Raw genomic sequence first — 22,076 nt, 5'->3', positions numbered from 1 at the left:
GAGTTCATGCATGCAAATAAGCTCAAGAAAAAGACTCAAACAATAGAAAAATAACAAGAAGTGTGCAAGTTAAACTTCTAAGGTCAAAATCTTTCTAGCTGAAACAAAGAGGCTGCAGGACGTGCACACAGGCTCACCAGCCCTAAACCTTTTATTACTCACTCAACAGAGGGAACAGGTTCATTCGGGATTAAAAGAGCTGATGATTACTGGCTAGCAGTAGCTCCTAGAAGTGCCCTGCCTTCAACAGGCCTCCAAATCTCCTGGTCTTGACTCCGTTCCTAAACTATTACTGGGAGCAGCAGGACCAAAGCCAGAATTGTGAAGGGAACTGACAGAGTCTTAAGCTCACGCATGAGCCTGGAAATGCTCCAGTTGTGTGAGTCCCTCCTCCCCAATACACACGCTTGCCCCTGGCCCTCCAAAAATGCAAAGCACATGCAAAAGTGAGCATTTTGTTCGAGGCTATAACCAGAGATTTAGTAATAATTTGAATGCTTGACGTGCTCTCCTGCTGTAAAAAAAGGGTGATTAAAAAGGTATCAATGCTTAGAAGTGTGTTTTTGTACATTAGCTTCACTGGAYGTGAGGCACAGAGCCGGGCCGGGAGGCAGGCAGGAAGAGCAGCCAACTATCCTAACTGCTCTTGGGTCCTGCTTTAATGCACACTTTTGACCTATTCCAATAAACAGAAAACACTTAATTTTCTAATAAACTATTGAAGAAGAAAACAGGCTTCTTTGTATGGTGCATATCACAAACAGCTATTACATGCTCACAACTTCTTAACATTAGAAGACAAAAAAAAAGGGATTTCAATAAAGTGATATTTGGGTGATGTTCTACATCACTGTTTGAGGACAGTTCAATCTTGGTTCTGGATTAAATCTCGCTCTCGATTCATCTTGACAAAGAGAAATGAATAGGAAATCCAGGACCCAGAAACTGGGAAGATTTTATCTTTAAATCCAATTCACAACTAAAATCATCTCCCTTACAATGGACAGTTTTCCTACCCTTGCAGTTCACAGAAGGGTTGCGGTTGGAAGGGACCTCTAGGGATCATCCAGTCCAGCCCCTGCTCCAGCAGGGACACGCAGAGCACGGAGCACCCAGTTGCATCCAGGTGGGTCTGGGAAATCTGCAGAGAAGGAGACTCCGCAGCCTCCCTGGGCAGCCYGKGCCAGGGCYCCATCATCTGTACACTAAAGAAGTTCCTCCTCACGTGGCAAAGGCATTGCCGCTCTTGTGGGCTCTGTTACTAAAGATTTGGTAACGACTGGAATACGGGCCCCATTCTCCTGGGCTTTGTTTCCAAGTGGCCACAGTCTGCCCCAGCCTTGTGGCCAGCCTGTCCGCTTGTGGAGTCCGACATGGACTTCGGCCGTGCTGGACCTGGCACATGGAACAATTGGAGCTTTCTCCTGGCGCTGGGAACTTGTCCATCAGGAAGGGCCTGAGCTGCGTGGCAGTGGTCTGCGCAAGAGGACAGGGGCCATCACCCAGGCAGAGGCCAGGCTCAGGGATGGCACGGCTGGCTTCATTGCCAGAGCCACACAAGGACGTGTTCGTTCCAGCACCGAAAACGGCTGCTACAGTCACCACCAGTCAAGGCACTGGGAATACCATCCAAAGAGGAGCTTGAAATGGTGAAAAGAATTAAATCCAAGGCCTCTATTATGCAGCCTGGCAGCTTTATTTCAGCCAGGCAGCCAAGCTTGGGCMGGTACCCGATGAGGGTAAGGGAAGACAACAATCATTTCCTGCGTTTCATTTGGCTGATCTGCTTCACCCTCGCCAGGCTACCAGTCTTTAAATATTCCGARTAGAGGCTGTTGACTTTCTGCTGGGAGGTCACAGCGCCGTGGGCCAAAGCCAACCCGGCACTTCCCTCCCAGGCTGCCGGCTCCGCGACCGCTTCACCACAGAGATGTTAAGAAATAAGGTGCATCTAAGACGATGAAAACGGTTGTTCTCCATGAGGACTAAATGCTATTTATTTGGTACCGCAGCAAAGCTAGGTCAATTGCTAGAGTCTTCAGCAGAAGAGACGGCTCCTAGGAACGGTTTTGGATCATATACTCCTGCAACCACAACTTCCAGGGAAGGCAATTATATTTAAGAAATGACCTCTCAGAAACCACATCGACCATATGCAGTATGCGTTTCTCTGCATAAGGAGAGACAGAGACAGCGTGGCTGAGTGTGTACCAGATCCTTTACTTACTTTATGTTGATTTGTAGTGAGCTGGGCTCAATCCCAAGTTCTTGTGCTATCTAAAATTGACACGGGAGCCTCAGCCCGGCTGAGGACACTTGTCTTTCACAAAATCACCAAAAACCTTGGCCTGCTCAGAAAGGAACACGATGAGAGGTTTAAAAGACTGAACAGAGATGACGTTTATAGCTTTATAGCTATAGACTTTATAGCTCCCACTGCTCTCCCTACTCCAGAACGGGCGATTCCCAGGTTCAACAGTACATTAGTACATGTCAGTAAATTAGTCAGCTCTCCTCGGGGGCAGGGAAAAACAAACAAACAAAGCACCCAAGCAAGAAATATTATTATGGGACTAAAGAAAGTAACCGTAGAATATGACCAAGATGTTTTTGAAACACAAACTTGAAAGTTCACAACGCACAATCCAGGGATTCAAAATTGCTCTTCTACCATGTGAGTCAAACACGAACCTGACAAAAAGAGAGTGATAAACCAGAGTTTCCATTATTGGGTGAACACGAGAGGATCAAACATGGCCAGTCTGCCATATAATTGAGAAACCAACACACTGAGAAAACAAGAGAAGTTATTTATGCCCATGTTACATCCTGAGGTTTGGCTAAGTCAAGTCTCTGCCAATTGGGTTTGTGAGAAGGGATGCAATTTCTCTTTCTTCCAGATTTAACTCATATGCTATCTGCAGATTACAAGTAAATTTTTTTTTTAAAATGGATCTGAATTAGTCTTTCCTTTCAGTTGTCTCATTTGCCAAGCTCCTCAGACTGTTTAATTCTGTAAAATGTGGAATTCACTTGAGATAAAGTACACCTAGAAAGTCCAGTAATGCAGCAAACAGCTTGCTTCTCTACAGCTTTGGTCACCAGATAAGACAGGAAGTAATTCTAATACATAATATACAAGAAACAAAATTACTACTTTAAAAAATAATTTGTCCTATGAGATTTTTCTGCTGTTCTGGATTGCCTTCCTTAGAATATACTGACATAATTGTGGTGTATCCTATATATCTAAAATAATGACATACCCAGGGAGTTTCAGTTCAGACATAAGATGGCTCTCAAAGTATTGACTGTTTTTACTTTGTACACCTAGGTAGTCAAGCTCATCTAGCATTAGTTACAATTAGATCTGGACAACATGCCAAAAAGAAACCTCATCTTCTTTAAACAGGTTCAAATGATATCAAAAAAATGTTTGGCTATTGGGAAATCATCTGTTTTAATAAAGAGGCTCTAAAAAAGCCATGTTCTTTCATTTAGTAATAGGCCATGTCATTGCGATTAAACTGGCCAGTAGTTCTCGCTTTCTAGGACACTTTGGGGCTTCTGTGTTGATATCATAAGGACTAAAGGCTAGAAACCCTTTGGAAGAGTTGCTCCAAAGCTAAGCACTAATTACCAACGTAGGATCATGTATCAACTAAAGTCTTTGCAGGCAAAGTTACCTATAAATACTTCTGCACTAGTACTTCCATTTCACCTAGAGGTTGAATTATCTGCTCAAAATCCTGCGTTGGAAGGAAAAAGAATTAGTTCCTATTTTTTCCACTTCATTTAGACCCTGTAAAACATTACGTCCTACCATTAAAACTGCTTAATGAAGAGCACTAGAGTAAAAGGCTGACGTGATTCATGAACAATGCCTACTAAATGCTGGTGCTCTGCCAGAGCTTGCCACAGGTTAGATGTGCCAAAAAATGAAGGAATAAAAGAAAAAAAAAAAAAAAAAAAAAGGCGAGCCTGCTGTGACAGGACCTGGAGTCACCTGGAGTGACACCAGCGTGTCGCTCGTCAAGGGGGACGTGGTTCTAACACCGGTTCAAACGCAGCAGAACCCGGCAGCGAGGCCTCGAGCACCATCCGTGCGGGGCTCGTGCCGCTCTCCGGAGGCCGACTTCAAAGGTGAGGCTGAGCCCAGCACGGAGGGCTTCTCAAAACCTACCTCCCTGTAGCCCGCGCAGGCCTTCCCGGCAGGACACCGGGCTCCTCTCCTCCTGCATCGACTCCTAAGGGGTGAAATACATGACTATTCCTGCTGTTGTGCCTACCACCTTGATGATACTCTCTACCTGCTTCATACAGTGCTGCTCGACTGAATGCTCCCCAGCTTACTAAGATCAGCCAGAATTGGGCAAATCTCATCTTACAGGCACTTTGTGGCAACCAGAGACTATAGCTGRCACTTCCAGGGAAGAGACAGACAGACATTCTGTCATCAAAAAACAAAACTAAAAAGGTCCGGTAAGACTGGACTTTGCACTAGGAGTGGAAAGGATGGCAGGTCCCAGGGAGGACTGACGCCTTCGCTGGCGCATCCAGGCAATAGATGCTGGCTCAGCACACAGCATACATTCAAAATCTGCCCAACTCCAACAACTCACTGCTTTAAGGAGTTGCTGCCTCAGACTCGCTATACATGCAATGAGAGAGGGGAAAAAAGGTTATAGAAGAGGAAATGCAAAGGACGGTCCTTACTCAAAACCTTACAGCTGTCCAACTTATTATTTAAGCAGTGCCCTAAGAATCCATCAGAACATATCAGAGGTTAGACCAAGAAGCCCAACAGTAGTGCAGAAGTTTGGTGGGAAAGGAAAGAAATGACAGCTATACAGTTACTTAATTCTAAAAAGTAATGCTCTCTGAATACGAATCTGCTCTTGCCTTGCCTCCCACCTTAGTGCTTAACATAAGGCATTACCATACCCCCCCCAGTTTTCCATTAAGTGGTACTGTTCAGGATATAGGCTGTACAGAGGCCACCCAACACGCACCAGGCACCAGCTGAAGCACAGCAGTAACCTTGTGTATGGTTCAGAACTGAGTTAAGGGTGGAGATGGGAATGAAGCCCAAGTTCCCACTGCCTTTTCTGGCTTGTGTCCAGCTATTACAAGACTCAAACTTGAATAAAGAACTGATAGATATTAAAGCAGCAGAGGACCAACAGGAGGAAAATATCTACTTAGAAATTTATTGACAGCTGAACGGGGTTTTCTTGTTTCTCCTGTTCACAAATGTCTCACACCAGCACAATTCCAGTTCTTATTCCTACAGTGGGTGCCTGCTCACATGTTGGTTTACATTAGCCATGAACTGCACTCCATTATCCCTACAGCTGCATCACCAGGATCAACTGGTGAAGCTCTCATGCTAACAGAAGTCARCACAACTCAGAGAACCCTGTCATTCACTAGCTCTAAAAGTGGTGGCTGTAATAAGCAGGGCATCCAACCCATCTCCATCAGGCTTTCTTCTTCTGTGCATTGGTGAGCAAATAACAGCTACAAAAATCTGAGAGACAGTAAACACTGCCTTCATTCAAGAATTACCTGCAACTTTGAACTGCTTTCACTTCAAAAAAATACCACCCGCTTAGCAATATTCTGAGGTTAGACAGACAAAAAAAAAAAAAAAAAAAGAAGAAAAAACCTTTTATACTCTTCTTATACTCTTTTATACTCTTCTCCTTGAAGAGTACAGAAGAACTGAGTTTGCAAATGCAAGCTTAAAACCAACACGGAGAAAAACAAACTACCTACATTCCTTGGAAAGGCTRTTCTTAAAATAGATGCTCGAATGATATCAGAGTTTTGCAGTACCACAGGGGAGCTGAACTTCAAGCGCTGAACAAAAGCAACCGACTCATCCCCTATGTGCAGAGGCTGCAAAAGCAGCTGCTCTGCATCTAGAARAGGAAGAGTTAATGCATCCATTCGTGCACTGCCTGCCTGCTGCCACATCGCCTTGAGCCCTGGAACATGGAGAAAGTGGTGCGAGGCACTGTTTTTTGTTTTTTTCTCTCTCTTTTTTTTTTTCCTCCTCCTAAATGCAGTGGGTCTGTGGAGGACAGTGGATGGAGACCGGCGTTATCAGCTGGTTGCCCAACACTTCCACGGCTGCCCATGCTCGGTTGTGACAGCAGTGCCAACTGTGCGACCCTGCAAGCGAAGAAGGGGGGAGAGAGAATACTGAGGGAGCACTCACCARTATTACTTCTTGCATGAAGCAGATTCAAAATAAATTAAATGCTTTCTCCTAGACCCTACAATTTGCATAATCACATTAACAAGATGGTCTTACACATGGGTAGAAGTGCCAAAACACTGAGATTTTAATATAATGCACRAACCATTATTAATAGAGGACAATTCTTTTCCATGAAGATCTAGGCAGTTGGACTCCAAGAGCTGTGTGATGAGGAGCAAAATATTGTTAGTCACCWGGGTATTTTCTTTAGTTAATATTCTGTAGCAACACAAAAACRGAACCCTGAGGTGAGCATTTGGAAAGATAAGTGTATGAAGGAATACCAGCGTACTCAGTACGAAGGAGCACACTCATTGCACCTGGTGCAACATTTTTTGGCTGCCAAGTAGAAATTATTGTGCATATAGAAACTCAGTTTTCAAGCAGCTTAGTATACGAGACTGGAAAGTGTTAAGCAACTGAATAAAACTTGAAGAAAACTTTCAGTTGAAACGTGTTGGCCGGTCAGTGGGATGGCTGGAAAGACAGGGTATATACAGAGCAGAGGGCAAGAGGGAGCCACCAGAGCGCCCGCGCTATGCGGCCTACACACGTTCCACAGAGAGGAGCCAAACCTCTGAAAACCCTCAGGGGAAAAAGCTGAAGCAATCTGAGCAGAGTCAAGTCACAGAAGCTGATCGTTCTCTGCTTGACGCAAACCGCTACGCGTTTCAGTCACCGGAGAGAGGAGTATGACTGCTGCCTTTCCAGGACGAACCATTCGTGCTGCGCTATGCCAGAGAACACCCTGAAGAACACCAATTGGAGAGATGCTGCACACGAAGGCCGTGGGCTAATTTACCAGAAATTCAGCCCAGCTATGCAGGATCCACCGGTCTATGACAGCAAGTCATAGAAATCCTCCCTTTGGAGCTGCTCACACCACTACTGGTGCCATCACTCAGAATCAGAGGGAGATGAAGGAGAGTTTGGGTCTAGTCATTTAGTACAGCCATTTCTCTTAAGCTTTAGACTACTTCTTAGGTATATCTTAACTATCCTCTGACAAACCATTTGAGAACACTGCAAAAATACATGTGAGTTTAAGCTGCAAGTCAAAACTCTCAGCTTTCTGGAAATTCAAAAAAAAWTCCCAAACTTTGCACCAGTGGAATGAAAAATGAAGTCTTACAGTCATCTTCTCCAAAAAGTCCACAGAAATTTATCTTTCAAGTGACAAGAGATGTAGCTACAGTCAATACAAGGTATTTAGAAGGACACTGAATATGCATTTGGTTATTTGGGAATGACAAAGGAGGTTTCATTTTCCTGTTCATAAGTCATCCAAATTAATTAGCACTTAAAATGGCAATGAATCACTTCCTGCAATAATCTATACTGGAGAAATTAAATTCAGTGAAAGGAGCCAATTTGCTGATTGTAAATTATCAGAGTGCCTGACTAGCTCACGTGCACACGTTGTGTATCATTTACTGGGAAACAATGGATGGACGCTTCTTCTCAGTGACCACACTGAGTCCTACCAAACGACCGGTTTATCACAGAAAAAAAATAAGAGTTCTAAAGAATTCAAGTCTAACATCATCAAGAGATAAAGCTGAAGAGGAAATATGCCGAAAAAAGTAATCAAGAAATAAGTTGAGAAACAGAGGAGAAAGGGGGGAAAAAAAAAGGCCTTTTTTTTTCTGAAGAGATGCACCAGAAACCTGTTCAAAGAGAATACTGCTATGAGGTTAATAATGAGAAGGATCCACGACTAATTATGAAGACACTTCTTGGCTAAAATCTGCAATGCTGTTCTCAAAAGATCTGTCTCTCCTCCTCCCTGTCATCAATAATATAAAGCTTAATCTTCAGTAATTTAGCTGTCATTTTCCTGCTCTTATCTGTATCTCATTGCTAGCATCAAAGCCACAATATTTCTGCTTGAGAAACCTTGCCCGGCTAACCTGCTTATCTGCAGTGAKGGACACTCCTGCAAACAGGTACCAAATTAAATGGCTTCTTTACTGTGATTATGATAGATTGAGCCATGCTTAATCTACATAATCAATTTGCTTCTGTGTTCAGCAGTAAYACCTTTTGCTCTCCTGGAAGCAGTCTGAGCATTGGTTGCTCTTTAGACAACTGTTTCTGTGGCCAGGGATGGGGCCAGCCTTCTCTGCAGTGTAGTACAAAAATGAATGAAGCTGCACCTGGAACTCYGGAATACAGCAGACTAGCTCTGAGGAAGGGGGAAACATCACGTAGGGAAGACTCATCTCCTCTGAACACTACCTGGGTATCATCCRTCAGTCCTAGGCAAAACTAGAGGTACTGTCCCAAGAGGATTAAGACACAGCCCTCTACACAGCCCTGGTGACCCTCTGCTCAGCCCTGGTGAGGCCACATCTGGAGACTGTGTCCAGCTCCGGGCTCCCCAGKACAAGAGGGATGTGGAGCTGCTGGAGAGAGTCCAGCGCAGGGCTACSAGGATGATCAGGGGCCTGGAACATCTGCCCTRTGAGCAAAGGCTGAGRGAGCTGGGCCTGTTCAGCCTGGAGAAGAGGAGGCTGAGGGGGGACCTGATCAGTGTCCATAGATACCTCAAGGGAGGCAGTGAGGAGGAGGGGGCGGCCTCTTTTCAGTGGGGGCCAGCGACAGGACTAGAGGAAACGGCCACAGGCTGAGGCACCAAAAGTGCCACAGGAACTTAAGGAAACACTTCTTGACAGTGAGGGTGCCAGAGCCCTGGAACAGGCTGCCCAGAGAGGTTGTGGAGTCTCCTTCTCTGGAGATCTTTAAAACCCGCTTGGATGCAGCCCTGTGCCACGTGCTCTAGGTCACCCTGCGTGAGCAGGGGCGTTGGACTAGATGACCTCTGAGGTCCCTTCCAGCCTTAAGCATTCTATGATTCTAGCTACTTGCCCAGTAGCAACGAGTCACTGCTGTAATTTCCTTTCCCCAAGTAATTCTTGCTCACTTAGAATCACAGAATCATTAGGGTTGGAAAAGACCTTTAAGATCACTGAGCTTAAGCATAAACTAGTGATTATGTCCCAATAAAACAGAAGAAAGTACTTAGCAATCTCAAGACCAGATGTAGGCTTGAAATAAAGTTGGCTAAGCCTTGCTTAGGTGTTAGCAGCAGAGGATGATACAGGCAATTTTAGAAAATCCTTGTCTTGTCAAAAATGTTTGCTTCATGGAAGACTCTGAAATGTATCCCCAGCTCTGCTTCAACCACACTATCAGGTCACTAAGGCCAGAAATTTCCCGCATTTCCTTCTACTTGTAAACATCGATCCATTTTGTTGAGAAGAATAAGTGAGAAATGGTATTTCCCACAAACTAAATAAATGCTTTATTTTAGGTTTAGTTGCCTTTCTTTAGAGTGCGACATTAAAAGTGCAGCAAAGGTTTGCTTCCTCATATACAACACGCTGAGATTTTTTTCCCCTGAAGAGTCCAACGTATGAACATTAGCATACAAGCTACTACTTGTTTCTAACTACTGTCCAAATGTGAGAGCTGAAAAACAAACAGGCCTGATGCAAAACAGTAATGAGCATGGACAAAGAATGATTCCTCTAACTCATTATCTCATTATGGCTTTGACACATGTGGGAAAAGGCGTTGTCCAGGCCTGTGCAGCTGGGGAGACGACAGCTACAGCAGCAACATCTCTGCATCTTCGTAAGAGAAAGACGGAGGAGAGAGGAAGGGAAGAAAAAATCTGGCAAGGGTTGCTGGCACAGCTTGACTTTGGCTCAGGCAGAAATAAAAGCTTGAATTAAACAAAAATAGATTCAGGAATGAACCAGTGACATTTTTCTGAAAGTTTGCATTTGGTTTTAATTAGGATGCAGGATTCTGCGCTGAAATGGATGAAGTGAAGGCGCGCACGTCCTATGCTTCCCGAGATAACTGACAGATCCGAAACCTACTCATGTCTTCTTGAAAGGTTAATTAAAGACCTATTTGGGAGAGCAGCTCCACAGGGGAGCTGAAGCGGGAGGCCTCTCCAGCGGGGAGTCCTGAGGAGGAGCTACCCCTGGCATCTCCATCCCCCTCCACTGGAAAAGGCCCGGGCAGCAAAATGAGCCAAGTGCTCAGTGACAGCTGCCACCGAGAGCCACAAAACGGTTTTGAGCAACTCCAGCAAGAGCAGCACCCCCACAGCAGCCCACGGTGTTGGCAAGTGCTCTTTGCTGGAGCTCAGGCCAAGGCTGATGCACGTACCTTGTGGAGGCAGGGTCAGAATCATCACCATCCGGCAGTGAAAATCCGTAGGGAATTTGGGAAGCTAAAGCAGGGTGATTCCCTCAGGATCAGTCTGCAGTTAAGCCAGAAATAGGACACGGGCACCTCTGCAGCCTCAAAGCGCTGCAAGGCCTAAGTCTGGTCTAGTTCATCCAAGCATCATTAAAATACAAGTCAGCTTTAAGTCTGTATACGGGAAGCCCATTTGAAGAACCTATTCCACTTTAAGAAATGTTATCAGAATGGAAAATAAGACTTTCATCCTTTGCGCAAGGCTCTGTGGATATAAGTGACCTTTGTCTGTGTAGTAATTTAATTTACCAAGAACATGAGGAAAGTCTCAATTAGGTCTGAGTAGACCAGTGCACCACGACAAGGGGGAGACGCATGTGGAGACACACTGATGAAGAGCACTCCTCACGCACGTCAGGAGATACTGGAGCTATCACACAAGGAAACATTAAAAGCTGCTGGTAAAAGCAAGTTGCCCTGGTTGCTCAGCACGTAAAGGCAATCACTGCAGAAGGGGCTGAGCAAACACCCAACGTGGAGGCACACCGATCACAGGGGCCTTGTGATCCTCTTTGCAAAGTAATGCCAGGGAACTGTGGTTGCCAGAGGAGAAACAGCTACTGATTTAAAAGAAGTCCTAAGAAAAGGAGAGGAAAGACAAAATCAGAATGGCAATCAATCATGTACGCCTAGGACTGAAAAAAAAAAAAWTTCTGCAGCCTTCATAGGACTGATTTAGCTGTTTCTAAATTGTTTCACTTCTGTTGCATAAAATTTTTCATTTTAGATGCGATTAATTCTTTGATAGCCCTTGGTACCTGTTCAAAGTTTCTCAAATGCTTAAACAGGAGGTTTTTCAGAGTACAAACACGATGATCAGAGAAAAGACTGGTAAGAACGAGAGGACAACAGAAATAATGAAAGGGTAAGACAKGACTACCACTCTGTTGCCTACTGAAAAGGTGCACGTGACATTCACGTGGGCAGGACATCCCAGCAGAAAATAATGCAGTAAAGGACATTTATAGATGCACAATTCCTGCAGCACACTTTATTCAGTAGAAATGTGAATTATGTAACTCCCAATATCCACTCGTCAATTCAGACACGACATCTGTGTATACTCAATCCTACAAAATTCTTGGCCAGAAAAAAAGCCAGCAAAGCTGTCATTTAGTCCCATTTCTGCCATTCAATCCAAAGCCGCCTGCTTCCTTCTCATAAAACAAAGGTGCACTCTTTGAACTCAGATGCACAATTTTTCAAGCTTAAAAATAAGTTTGGTATTGAGTCAGAAGCACCTCTCTGAAATCAGGTTATGTCAGAGAGGCTTGAAACACAGTTGTGTGGGCAGGTTTTTTCATATTGGAGAAGACTGGTTAATATTAAGCTTCCAAAATGCTGGTCTTTTGACTGCAGTATCTCAGGACATCAATTAGACACCATTCCATTTGAGCTATCTGAAAGATTACACAGACAAAACAATCTCCCCTTTTCCCTCTCCCAGCAAACCAGCGAAGTATCTCATCTGCAAACACTTATGTACAAGAGTTATTTGTTCAAGTTCTTTATTCAAGGTTCCCAAGAACACTTGGGATTTAAAAGCAGCATTCCTACCTGCCAAAGCAATCCCAAGCCTAAGGCACGCTCTCGCCAGCGGCGCATCAGGTCTGCTTGCAGCATTAGCACACACTATATATGTATGCATGTGAACTAGCTGTCACTGAAACAGGCACTGCGTAAACGACACCTCATTTATGCACTTACCTCATTTACATATTTACTCATCTACWCTTAGAGTCTGTATTTCAATGAACCAGCTCATACAGATCAGTAACATCAAAATGAGGGTTCACAGCAAATTCCTAGGAGCTTACAGGTGCCTTCATTAAACTAACTCAAAACACTCAAACAAGAAAAAAATTGAATGCAATGCTGGTTCTGGCATTTCGGATGCAAACGTAAAGCAATTAAGCAGTTAAGAACACAATATACAGCAGCCTCTTATCCCCTGGGCATTTCCCTCCCTTCTAGCCCAGAACATTTCAGTTATCCTGCAAATCTGCACTTTCTAACATCGATCTGCTCAGCAATACTCATAAACGGCAAAATACCGAGTGCAGCCAAGCCTTCAATAAGGCCATTTCCTAAGCAATCACGAGGCATTCTTCTAGCACCCATCTGGGGAGAGAGGGCAGAAAACTTACCCCATCTGGTAGTGCCCTCCAGCATACAGCACTCACAAACTCATTTGTGTCGTCTTCTTTCCGGTCCTTGTCCAGGACACTTTTGACTGTATCAAATTTGAAGGTCAGAAGTGTCTTTGAGAGGCCCTTATAGTATAGGTACAGGGAATTATTYTCACTTCCTAGAAATAAAAAGTGAATATACAAGATCACATTCTAGAAGCACGCACAGGTAAATAACGTTTCTTAGCTCTTTCATGCTTTAAGTAAAAGACAATAGAATTCATCGTTTTAGTCATTATCTCACCACAAACGGTTGTGGTGCCTTGATAACTGGAATTGCTCCATAACAAACACTTAGGGTGTTAAAAGCAGATCCAGGCTTTCTGAAAACATAATTGTGATATGCAGAGCACTTGCAAAATAYACAGGATCCTAACCTTACTCCCCAAATTCCATAGGGTGTAGCACTTTGCCTGAGCAGAACAGGGCATCTGCACTACAGCATGAAACAGTGCTACARCCAGTTCCCTCGCTGTTACAGCTATGTTGTAGGCAGGATTTTTACAGTTTTGCTTGTGCTAATCAAGTACGACAGCTTAGTCTGTGGAGGTTTGAGTAAGAGACACCAAATGGAGCACATTTGCTTTGTTTTYATATCCAGCCAAATTTCTGCACTGCAAGCTGTACAAACATCACAAAATACAAGATAAGGTCCTTGCAGAAGTGCTGGAGTGAGCGTCCTACACATCCATTGGTGATGAGCCTGTCACTGTTTTSTCACCGAGGCCTCTGGATTTAGAGGCTGAGCAGTCCAATTCAGGCAATAAAAAAAGACCAAGGGCCAAAGGGGTTCATTTTTGAAGACGATATGATCTTCTAGGAAGCTATTCAGAATAAAGGTGTTAAGATTTCACCATGCAGAATATTGTACAAAATTAAACCTACAGGACGACTCAAATGATCCAGCCTACTGCATTTCCTTAGAAAGCTGCAGAAGGACCTGTCAGTTATCTTAAAAGACATAAGTCATAACAACAGCAACTAGGTGAGCAATCAAATTTTTGGTGACAGCAAGTCTGAATCATCATGTGCAATGAATCCATCTGACAYGGAGAAAACTAAATACAGGCTCCTTTAGCCTAGGACTCTACAACATTCTCTGGGACRTGGAGAAGAGGGTGGAAGCTCTTAATCTTCTATAGGAATCATTCTGGCTACTTGGTACATGTCCTTGCGTACTTTGCAATTGSTGAGGCAGAAGCTCTGTGGAGTCACGTAAGCATTTTGCTGGATGGCTGCTCTACTCACCACAGGCGATGTAGTCTCCGTTGGATGCCAGCCCCACAAAGTTCTTCTCATTGATGTGACCCTTGAAGGAGCGCAAGCAGTGAGGCTTYCCTACGTTCCACAGCTTCAGCTGACTGTCTGTTGACCTAAAAGCAACACCTAAAATTACCCTGCTGCCGCATGGCAGGTAACGCAGCTTGAAACGCTGCTCTTTAATACTCTGCCTGCAATGCAAGTGTGGGACGTCGTAGTGCACTCCAGGAGATTTATCCCGCTTTCAATCATATGCAGCTCTGGCTGAACTCAGAGGAATATCACACTATTTTAAAAGCCTGTCAAAAAGCGTTACATGTTTGAATACAAAACTTCTCCCAAGTATTACTCTTYCTTTCCACCTATCAGTTGTGGAGTCCTCCACTGAACTGAATAGCCTTTGGGCCATCATTACCTCCTCCGTATCCTTCACCTATGCAGGACAAGCTGAAAGTATTTTTTTTTWAAACCACCACAGCATAGCAAAATCTGTTCCTTTCTGCCTGATGGCTAAAATTGTCATTCATGCCTTTACAGGATTCAAGGTAAGGAACAGTCTCCCCCACCTCCAGATACCCTGAAATCAGGATACCCAATTCCTTTGATTCTGTCCAATATCAATCAACAGCATAGAAAAACCTATTTTAGGTTTTAGGCACAGAATTTTTATTAGCATGAAAACTGATATGCCTTTCTCATGTGTAATTGAGACTGTCGAAGTGCAAATATAGACCTCGAACTTTTTTCCCCTTGACAGGAAAACTAAATATCAAAATATAAAACCCCGCATGTAAAAATATTGCTTTATTTTCTATGAGCAAACATTTCTCTTTTGGCAAAAGAGAGGATGCGTCGTCACYGCCTGGTAGAGCTCAGTTGCTACAGGATGGTACAATCTACAGGAAGATTTTACGTTTCAGAGAGATTCTGGATAGTTTATTCCACCCATCTGAGGGGACTTGAGACTCTCTTATTGCCCAGTTCCTCTCTGGTACTCGCCAGGCTCTGCAATCCTAGCATTCAATCACCTATGGTGACAAAACACACAGTGTGAACAAATGCTCGTGCTGGGGGCGACCAGACTCCACCGCCGCGGAGCGAGGAAGCAGCAAGCAAGCAGGTAGTGCCATTCACATTGGGAAGGGAGAGACAGAAAGAGAATGGGACCAGGAGGCTTCCTAGGGCAGGGTGGCAGTTAATGGTCCCTCAGAACAACTCGGATTAAAACTGTCTTTTTCCCTAAGTATTAATAGTCAAAGGAAAAATCCAATATTCATATAATATTACCACTGACATGACACATTAGTCCTGTACCAGCGTCACATTTACCTAAAATACTCAACGRAAGGGGAGATGCACCTCATGCTATACTGCAAAACCTTATCTCAGACCTGGCACCTGTAATGACAGGAGTGATAAGGGAGCTGCAACCAGATTTGTTAGTCATTCGTAATAACAGCAGGAGGTCAGCTCAGAAAGAAGCCTGGGAGCTTTATCTCTAGAACGATGGCTTGAGAAGAAGTAAATTTCTTATCTTAAATCTTGACCACRGGAGCCCTGAGAGAGTGTTTATTTGGTTTCTACACCCTATCTGTATTCACTGCTGCCCTATGCTGTACCTCACTCTCCCTTCTTTTCTCTTCTACTTACGATCACACCTCATAGAGGAGTTAAAAAGCACACTACTGTTTTCTTCTGGCCCTGAGATCCACGTACTCACCTCCTGTTTTATGAGGGCAGCRATATTATTTTTTAAAACATTGTTTTTAAAAGCTTCAGAGTCACCTAGAGAATAAACTTTTCTGGAGGCAAGATAAAGCAGCCAGAGACTAATCTCTGGTCTCCAAGCTACTACATTCCTGTGACAGCTTCTGCTATTAGCTAACCCATCAAAACAGCTTTTTATAATAGGCACTTAACTTCCATATTTCTGTGTTATACATTTGAAATCTCTTTATTAAAATATAAACACTTAAAACGTATGACTAAGGGAATGCTTTTACTGCTAACAAAATCCTATCAAGCTCTAGCTTTGTCTTCATCGCTTTGAGTAACGGCACCATAAAAGAAGGAAGTTATCTGCCACTGTAGTGCCAGGAGAGGAAAATGCCATTGATCCTTCCGATGCGAGAGCGCTCTCTTGGTTTCATGTGTTTTCCAAAAAAGATCGTGGATGTGCTGCTCTGTTAAATCAGCCTCTCTGTAAATCAGCACCGSAATCAATAGACAGCACTAACCAGCAGGCTGTTCTGAACATCCCAGAGGTCAAAACTTAACTCTCGGGGCAAAATAAGTCAATGCATCTATAAAACAGCTCTAGCTAGAAAGCAAGAGATTATGAATATACACACATTTTTCCCCCTCAAATGAATTAATACTTGGTTCTCGGGAGACAATAGTGTTGTCTTCTCTCCTCTATCTCTTTTCAGAAGACAGACAGGAAAAAACAATGTTCTCTTTACCACTTCTTTGTGCACAAACAGCAAAAGATACACAATTCCCCTGTCCAGCCAGGTCCCTCACTYTGCTGTTGCCTATCCAAGTTTGACAGCTCTGTCAATATTTCTCCCCAGGAATAAGCAGTCTCGCATGGCCAGCTCAAATGGGACAGGCCCCTATGGTCACTTGATCATGGCTGTCAAATATTCCCTCCCTTTTTCCACTCCTATTAAATGCTACCTTCCTACCCAGGTTTGGTCAAAGTACAAATTAATTTGCTTGGTGTTCTAGGTATGAGGTTATACCAGTATGGAGAGCTATAACGATAATGGGAATAGGAAAGGAACTAATTAAAAACAGTATCTGAAATCACTACAGAACCTTCCATCACACCAGTGGAATCAGGGTAACTCACCGACAGCTGAATACTTATACATCCACCTTGCAATACTCTGCCTAGGCTCCAGGCTTCTAGAGCAAGCTGTGCAGCAACCAAGGATAAAACTGGGCTGGATGCCCATCTACGTGGTAAGCAGCAGCAAGCAGCTTTTCAGGGGCCAGATCTCCCGTGTGATCCACCTCTGCTGCCCTCAGGTGCTCTATGAGATCAAGCATTTTATGAGCAGAGCTGCAGCCCCCAAAATCGCTTCTCTTCTCCCCATAGTGTGAAAGTGCTCTCACTCCTGTTTTATTCATGAGAAGCTTATACGGCATCATGCAAGCAACATCTTGCCATGGAATCCCACAGATGTGCTCATTCCCACAGGACTGAAAACGTAGCGTGAACCGAGATGGCCATGTTTGGCCTTGGGGCAGACGTGTCTGGCCATGTAACTGAGCAGAAGTTGGAGAGTTTAGTTCTTCGGTGTCTCCGTAACAGACCTCATGGTCTACCCTGGCAGAAAAGCTACATACCATTAATACCATGAAATATAATTTTTCCTTGAATACTTTCAAAGTTGTTGAGCTCCACAAGAGGGTCTTTGCAGAAGAGATTAGGAGATTACGATAAATTGCTCACTCAGTCCTTCTGACTTACTTTTAGACAGTGGCTAAAAGTCCCTTTCAGATCTAGCAGCTCTGTTTGATCACTTCTGTCACTCACCAGTTGGTTTTTAGTGCCCTTTTGCTGGTAGTTACTACCTTGCAGGCTCTGCCAGTACCCCCCTCCACAGCAGGTCCTGCTCAGCAGCACCTCCAGCCCACATAGGACTTTGGGAAAGGAATGTCTGCCTGCAGCTTCCCAGAGCTGGCCTTTGCGGTCAAAGCTTGGAAGAGCTCGTGTTTGTACTCCTCCTAAGTTCTTGGGCTCTCCGAGAGCCAAGTGACACCAGGAATGAATTTCTATTTCGGTCTTACAAGAAGCCACAATCTGCTTCCTCCATGAGCAGAAGCTCGCCCGCACGTGGTGCGCTCGCATGCAGACTCGTGCCGCTGTGTCTATGGAGAGGACCTGAAGACTGCCAGGAGCTAAGGGCCGACAAGTTTATAACCCACATAAAAGAAAATACTTACGCAGAGACAATTTCTTCACCACTCACAAATTTTGCGTAGGAGACTGCTTTGCGATGCCCCTTGAACACCATGATCGGCTGCTTAGTGTTGCGAAGATCATAGTAGTGAACACAGTGATCTGGAGATGACAAGAGACAAAGCTTATTTGACGGGAAGATGCAGGAAACATYTAAGAATTAGTCAGCTCACAACAGACATCCTGACTACAGCTTTCACGTCTCACTTAAAGCCTCATCCAGGATAAACAGTCTGCACTGGATGAAAAGAGTGCTTAGACCCCAAACTGAGTCCCTGAGGGTGCAAGCAGCCTTCCAAAGAGCGTGGGGGGAAGGCACACGCGCACGCATGCATCCTGGCCCGAGCCCTATTTACCCAACCCTCCCATGTGCAAGACAGCAGCTAGCAGGAAGAGCAACACTCCTGCTTTTGCTTCCTGGTTCCACGTCTGGCCATTCAAAATGCCCGTTTCTAAATCTGCGCCCCTCTCCCCTCCACAATCTGCTCCTTTTTGGAAAATAGAAGATGCTTAAGTTAAAGACTCAGTTTGTCTTCTACTTAATTTGGATCACAGAATACACAGACTAAATTTCTTATACGTGTCCTAAACGCATAGCCTTTCTGTTTTCCTTTTCTTCTGTCCTTTGATTTCATTACAAATCAGGAAAGAATTAGCATTTCTCCTCGTGAGAAAACAGGGACCAAACTCCACTTCTTCTAAAAACTAATTCACAGATGTGTTGCACTGCCACAGCCACATAAAAGGAAATGCAACAGAGCTMGTGATATAGTTTATTTTCTACACAAATAAATGTCGATTCCCAGGAAAGTTAAAAAAACAACAACAAAAAAAAAAAACAAAAACAAAACCACCACCTCCCAAACCCRCAAGAGATCTAAGACCCAAACTCCCCAGCACTCTTCAGCTCAGCAAGGTTAATAAGCTTTTCCTTTCCCAACTTTCAGGCTTTAATGATGAGCTCCATTTAGTGAGGCACTGCCACTTGGGAAGCAGAGGGAAAGACGCGGGAAGGCACCGTGGCCGAGTAGGGAGCCTCCTTTTGCACSGAGCCCCTTGCTCGCAGGAGATCAGCCGACAACTGTCCTGACCCTCCTCCCACTGAAGCAACAACACATCAGTGAAGTTTAGGATTGTGATTACTTACAAAGGAATCTGAATGCCAAAAGCTACGGTTACTTTTCTGCTTGGCCGGAATTTCAGAGCAGTGTTCTCAGCCTTACAAACAATTCCCCGCTGGCTCAAAGTCCCGTGCAGTTTGAGAGAAAACTGGATTTACAGCAACTCGGTTACAAAATCGGCTACAGCTACAAACACTGATTTTGGATGAGCAGAGGCAGCTTTTTCTCCTGCAGCAACAGGCAAACTGGCGCCTTTGGCAGAAGCATCCTCAATGAACAGCCAAGCAGGCAAGTCATCTTCCCTTCAAAATTCCTTCAGCATCTCACGCTCCGCCCATCCAGCACCTTTCTGTTAACTGGAATTAATCAAGCAGTGATCAAACCGCCCCGCTGTGCTGAAATTGGCGGCCCTCGTGCCYGGTGCTCCAGGCACCGGGACGCGCCAACACTCCGGCCGCGCCAGYGGAGCCCTCAGAAGAGCCAGGACTCGATCAATGGCCCAGAGCGCTCCTCCGCTCTCGACATGTTATTTGCCTTTAGAACAAAAAGGCGTCGCGATAGACTTCTGTAGCAAGGTCCTCACTTTCAAAGGGAGCTGGTATTAAGCATTTCCGTTCTTTTAATGCTATTTGGGCATCTAAGGCGAGCACTCTGAAAACCTCAGCCAAAGGATCATGCATCCTCCGAGCAGGCTGGTGTGCAAGCCTGGAGACCTACAAAACAGCTAAAGAGCAACTGTTACTTTAGCAAGCGGAGTAATTGTAGCAAGGCTTCCCATTAGGAGCCAGTTGGCGGATAAGCCTTTAAAAAAAATCTATTTTTACTCCGAATGTCATCCTCGTCTCCAGGTGGACTGTCATTAAGATACCATTTGAGCACTTCAGATTTTATCCTTTAGAGGATGAGCCAAGGCAAGCTGCACCCGTGCACGGCTTGAAGGAAAACGTATGCCCGAGCAGCTGGAGGAGCACGGGAAGCGGGCAAAGACAAGTGCATGTGCAGCAGAGACGCGCAGCCCCTTCGGAACGGGGCACCGAGCCGCTCAGGGCCGCCGGCGTCTGGGTCGGCAGCGCAATCAATCCCTGCCCACTCCAATCAGCACGAGTCCAGAGGAATGGCAAGGCCACTGGGCTCTAAAATTAGCCACTTAATTATTAATTGATTGCTTTGACAGCTGAAGGGTTAGTGCTCAATTGAGTTTTCTCTCCCCACCCGCCCCGCACCAACTGAAGCAGCTATTTTTAAGTAGATATATCAAGACAAATGCTCAGTGCATTCGTTAAAATCAGAACAGGTGGTCATGATTTACAATTAAAGAGATAGTCTTGCTTTTAGGCCATATGGACTTGGAGAAAACAAGATTAAAAAAAAACCCATCAGCTGAGGATGCAGAGATCTTAAAAATGAAGGTAAATGAGGAAAAAATACAATCCGCAGGTAGTCCAGTGAGCAGCATCTTGTGGCAAATGCTGATGAACCAAAACTGCCTGCCATCGGCAGCATCCCGGCACGCTGGTTCAGCCCAGGTGGACAGGGGAGTTCAGCAAGGGAAAGCAACGGCGAGGGCCAGCACAAGGCAAGGAAAACAGAGACACACACGTGCAGGGAGAGCAAATAGCGCTCCAAACTCTGCAAGTGCCCTTAAACCTGCCTGCAACCCGAGCCTGGCCACAGCAGCCTAGGAGGTCACGGAGCGCTCGACTGCCAACGCGCGCACACTTGTTCGCTCCTTGCTTCGCTTCTTGAACGCGAGCCCTAAAATCACCCAAGGGGCTCCGCAAATGTTTGTGTCTCTTTCCCATTCCTGCCCAGAACGAGCTCGTTTAGAACTACTCCAAGCTGGAAGCCAAGGGCTTCCACGGGCTGTGCCTAAAACCTCATGYGCCTATTGCCCTAGCCCGTGGCCACCAAGAGCTCGGCGCCTCTCTGGCTTTTCCTTCTGCATTCTGACTTAACCCGAAGCATATGCAAGATAATGGGGAGAAAATGTGTAAATACCACAGTGAACTAAACACTCAAAGCTATTCTTGCCTGATTCAGTGTTGCAGAAGAAGCTGAGCGCAACAGGATCCTACTGCTGCTCCTCAACATTCATTTTTTTCCTGACAGGTCATATTATATACATATTATATATATTTAAATAGACTTGTATTTTATATATATATATTTAAATAGTTCCAGAAGGCAAAAGGAGGAGTTCAGTTCTGTTACTGCTGCCCAAAGGTCTCAGACCACAAGCGCGAGGTATCAAATCAGGCCTTKCCTTTCCCCTCCGTCACCTTTGGGCCAGCAAGTGACAACCAGCCAAGGATTCGGACCTCTCATCGGGAGCACTGACAAGCCCAACAAACCTTCGGAGACCTCAGTGGCTTTCCAGTAAATAYAAGCAGTGTCAGCAGGGACGAGCGTCGCTCACTGCTCCCCAGCTCATGTGTTAGCCGCTGCAGCAGGGCCAGCGGGAAGGACGGGGCAGCTGTGCGTAAGAACTGGCCACGCGACTGCATAAAATTTAAGAAATCATTTTCCAGAAGTTACAAGCTAAGAATTATCAAGAATTATTAAAAGGCTCCAGTTCAGAAAGCTCTATGTTTTTAAACCAGCAACAAGCGGTCAAGATTGGTATTTTTGCCCACAGTGATTTTCCTCAGGTTGAGAAACACTGTTAAGGRAACACCGAGCAGTTAGCACAAGGAGGCTCTGGGGGCTAATCACCTCACCACAGCTCCCACAATTTATCAGGGAACTTTCTTTTTTATTTTCACTATATCTAGGGATGGGTACTTCTCAGCTGATCAATGTTTACATCACTGGAAAAAAAAAGKAATTTACATTGTTCTCAATTTTTACGTGTCTATATACCTGAGAACATAAGTGATGCTCACTGCTATATTTCAGATGAATGTTACAGCCAAGACACCCATACTCAAAGAAAGCTGTAGGATAGGGAGCCAACTGGTACAGAAGCAGGAGACGGTCAGAGCTCACTGCAAGGCAAA

General features: G+C 44.9%; 1 protein-coding gene across 1 annotated transcript in view; it reads right to left on the bottom strand.

Moving 5' to 3' along the window:
• COP1 (COP1, E3 ubiquitin ligase) overlaps window positions 1-22,076 on the bottom strand; it is a gene marked incomplete at its 5' end in the record, with an annotated part of 115,412 nt that overhangs the window by 16,611 nt on the left and 76,725 nt on the right. Inside the window, 3 exons of the mRNA XM_026039846.1 lie at window positions 12,688-12,848; window positions 13,978-14,102; window positions 17,944-18,061. Coding sequence (XP_025895631.1) covers window positions 12,688-12,848; window positions 13,978-14,102; window positions 17,944-18,061 — 404 coding nt within the window. The remainder of the gene's footprint in view (window positions 1-12,687; window positions 12,849-13,977; window positions 14,103-17,943; window positions 18,062-22,076) is intronic.

This window comes from Nothoprocta perdicaria, unplaced genomic scaffold (assembly GCF_003342845.1).
Source record: "Nothoprocta perdicaria isolate Ctin4 unplaced genomic scaffold, notPer1 scaffold_243, whole genome shotgun sequence".
Classification (NCBI taxonomy): Eukaryota; Metazoa; Chordata; class Aves; order Tinamiformes; family Tinamidae; genus Nothoprocta; species Nothoprocta perdicaria.
This window is presented reverse-complemented; position numbering and strand designations above follow the sequence as displayed.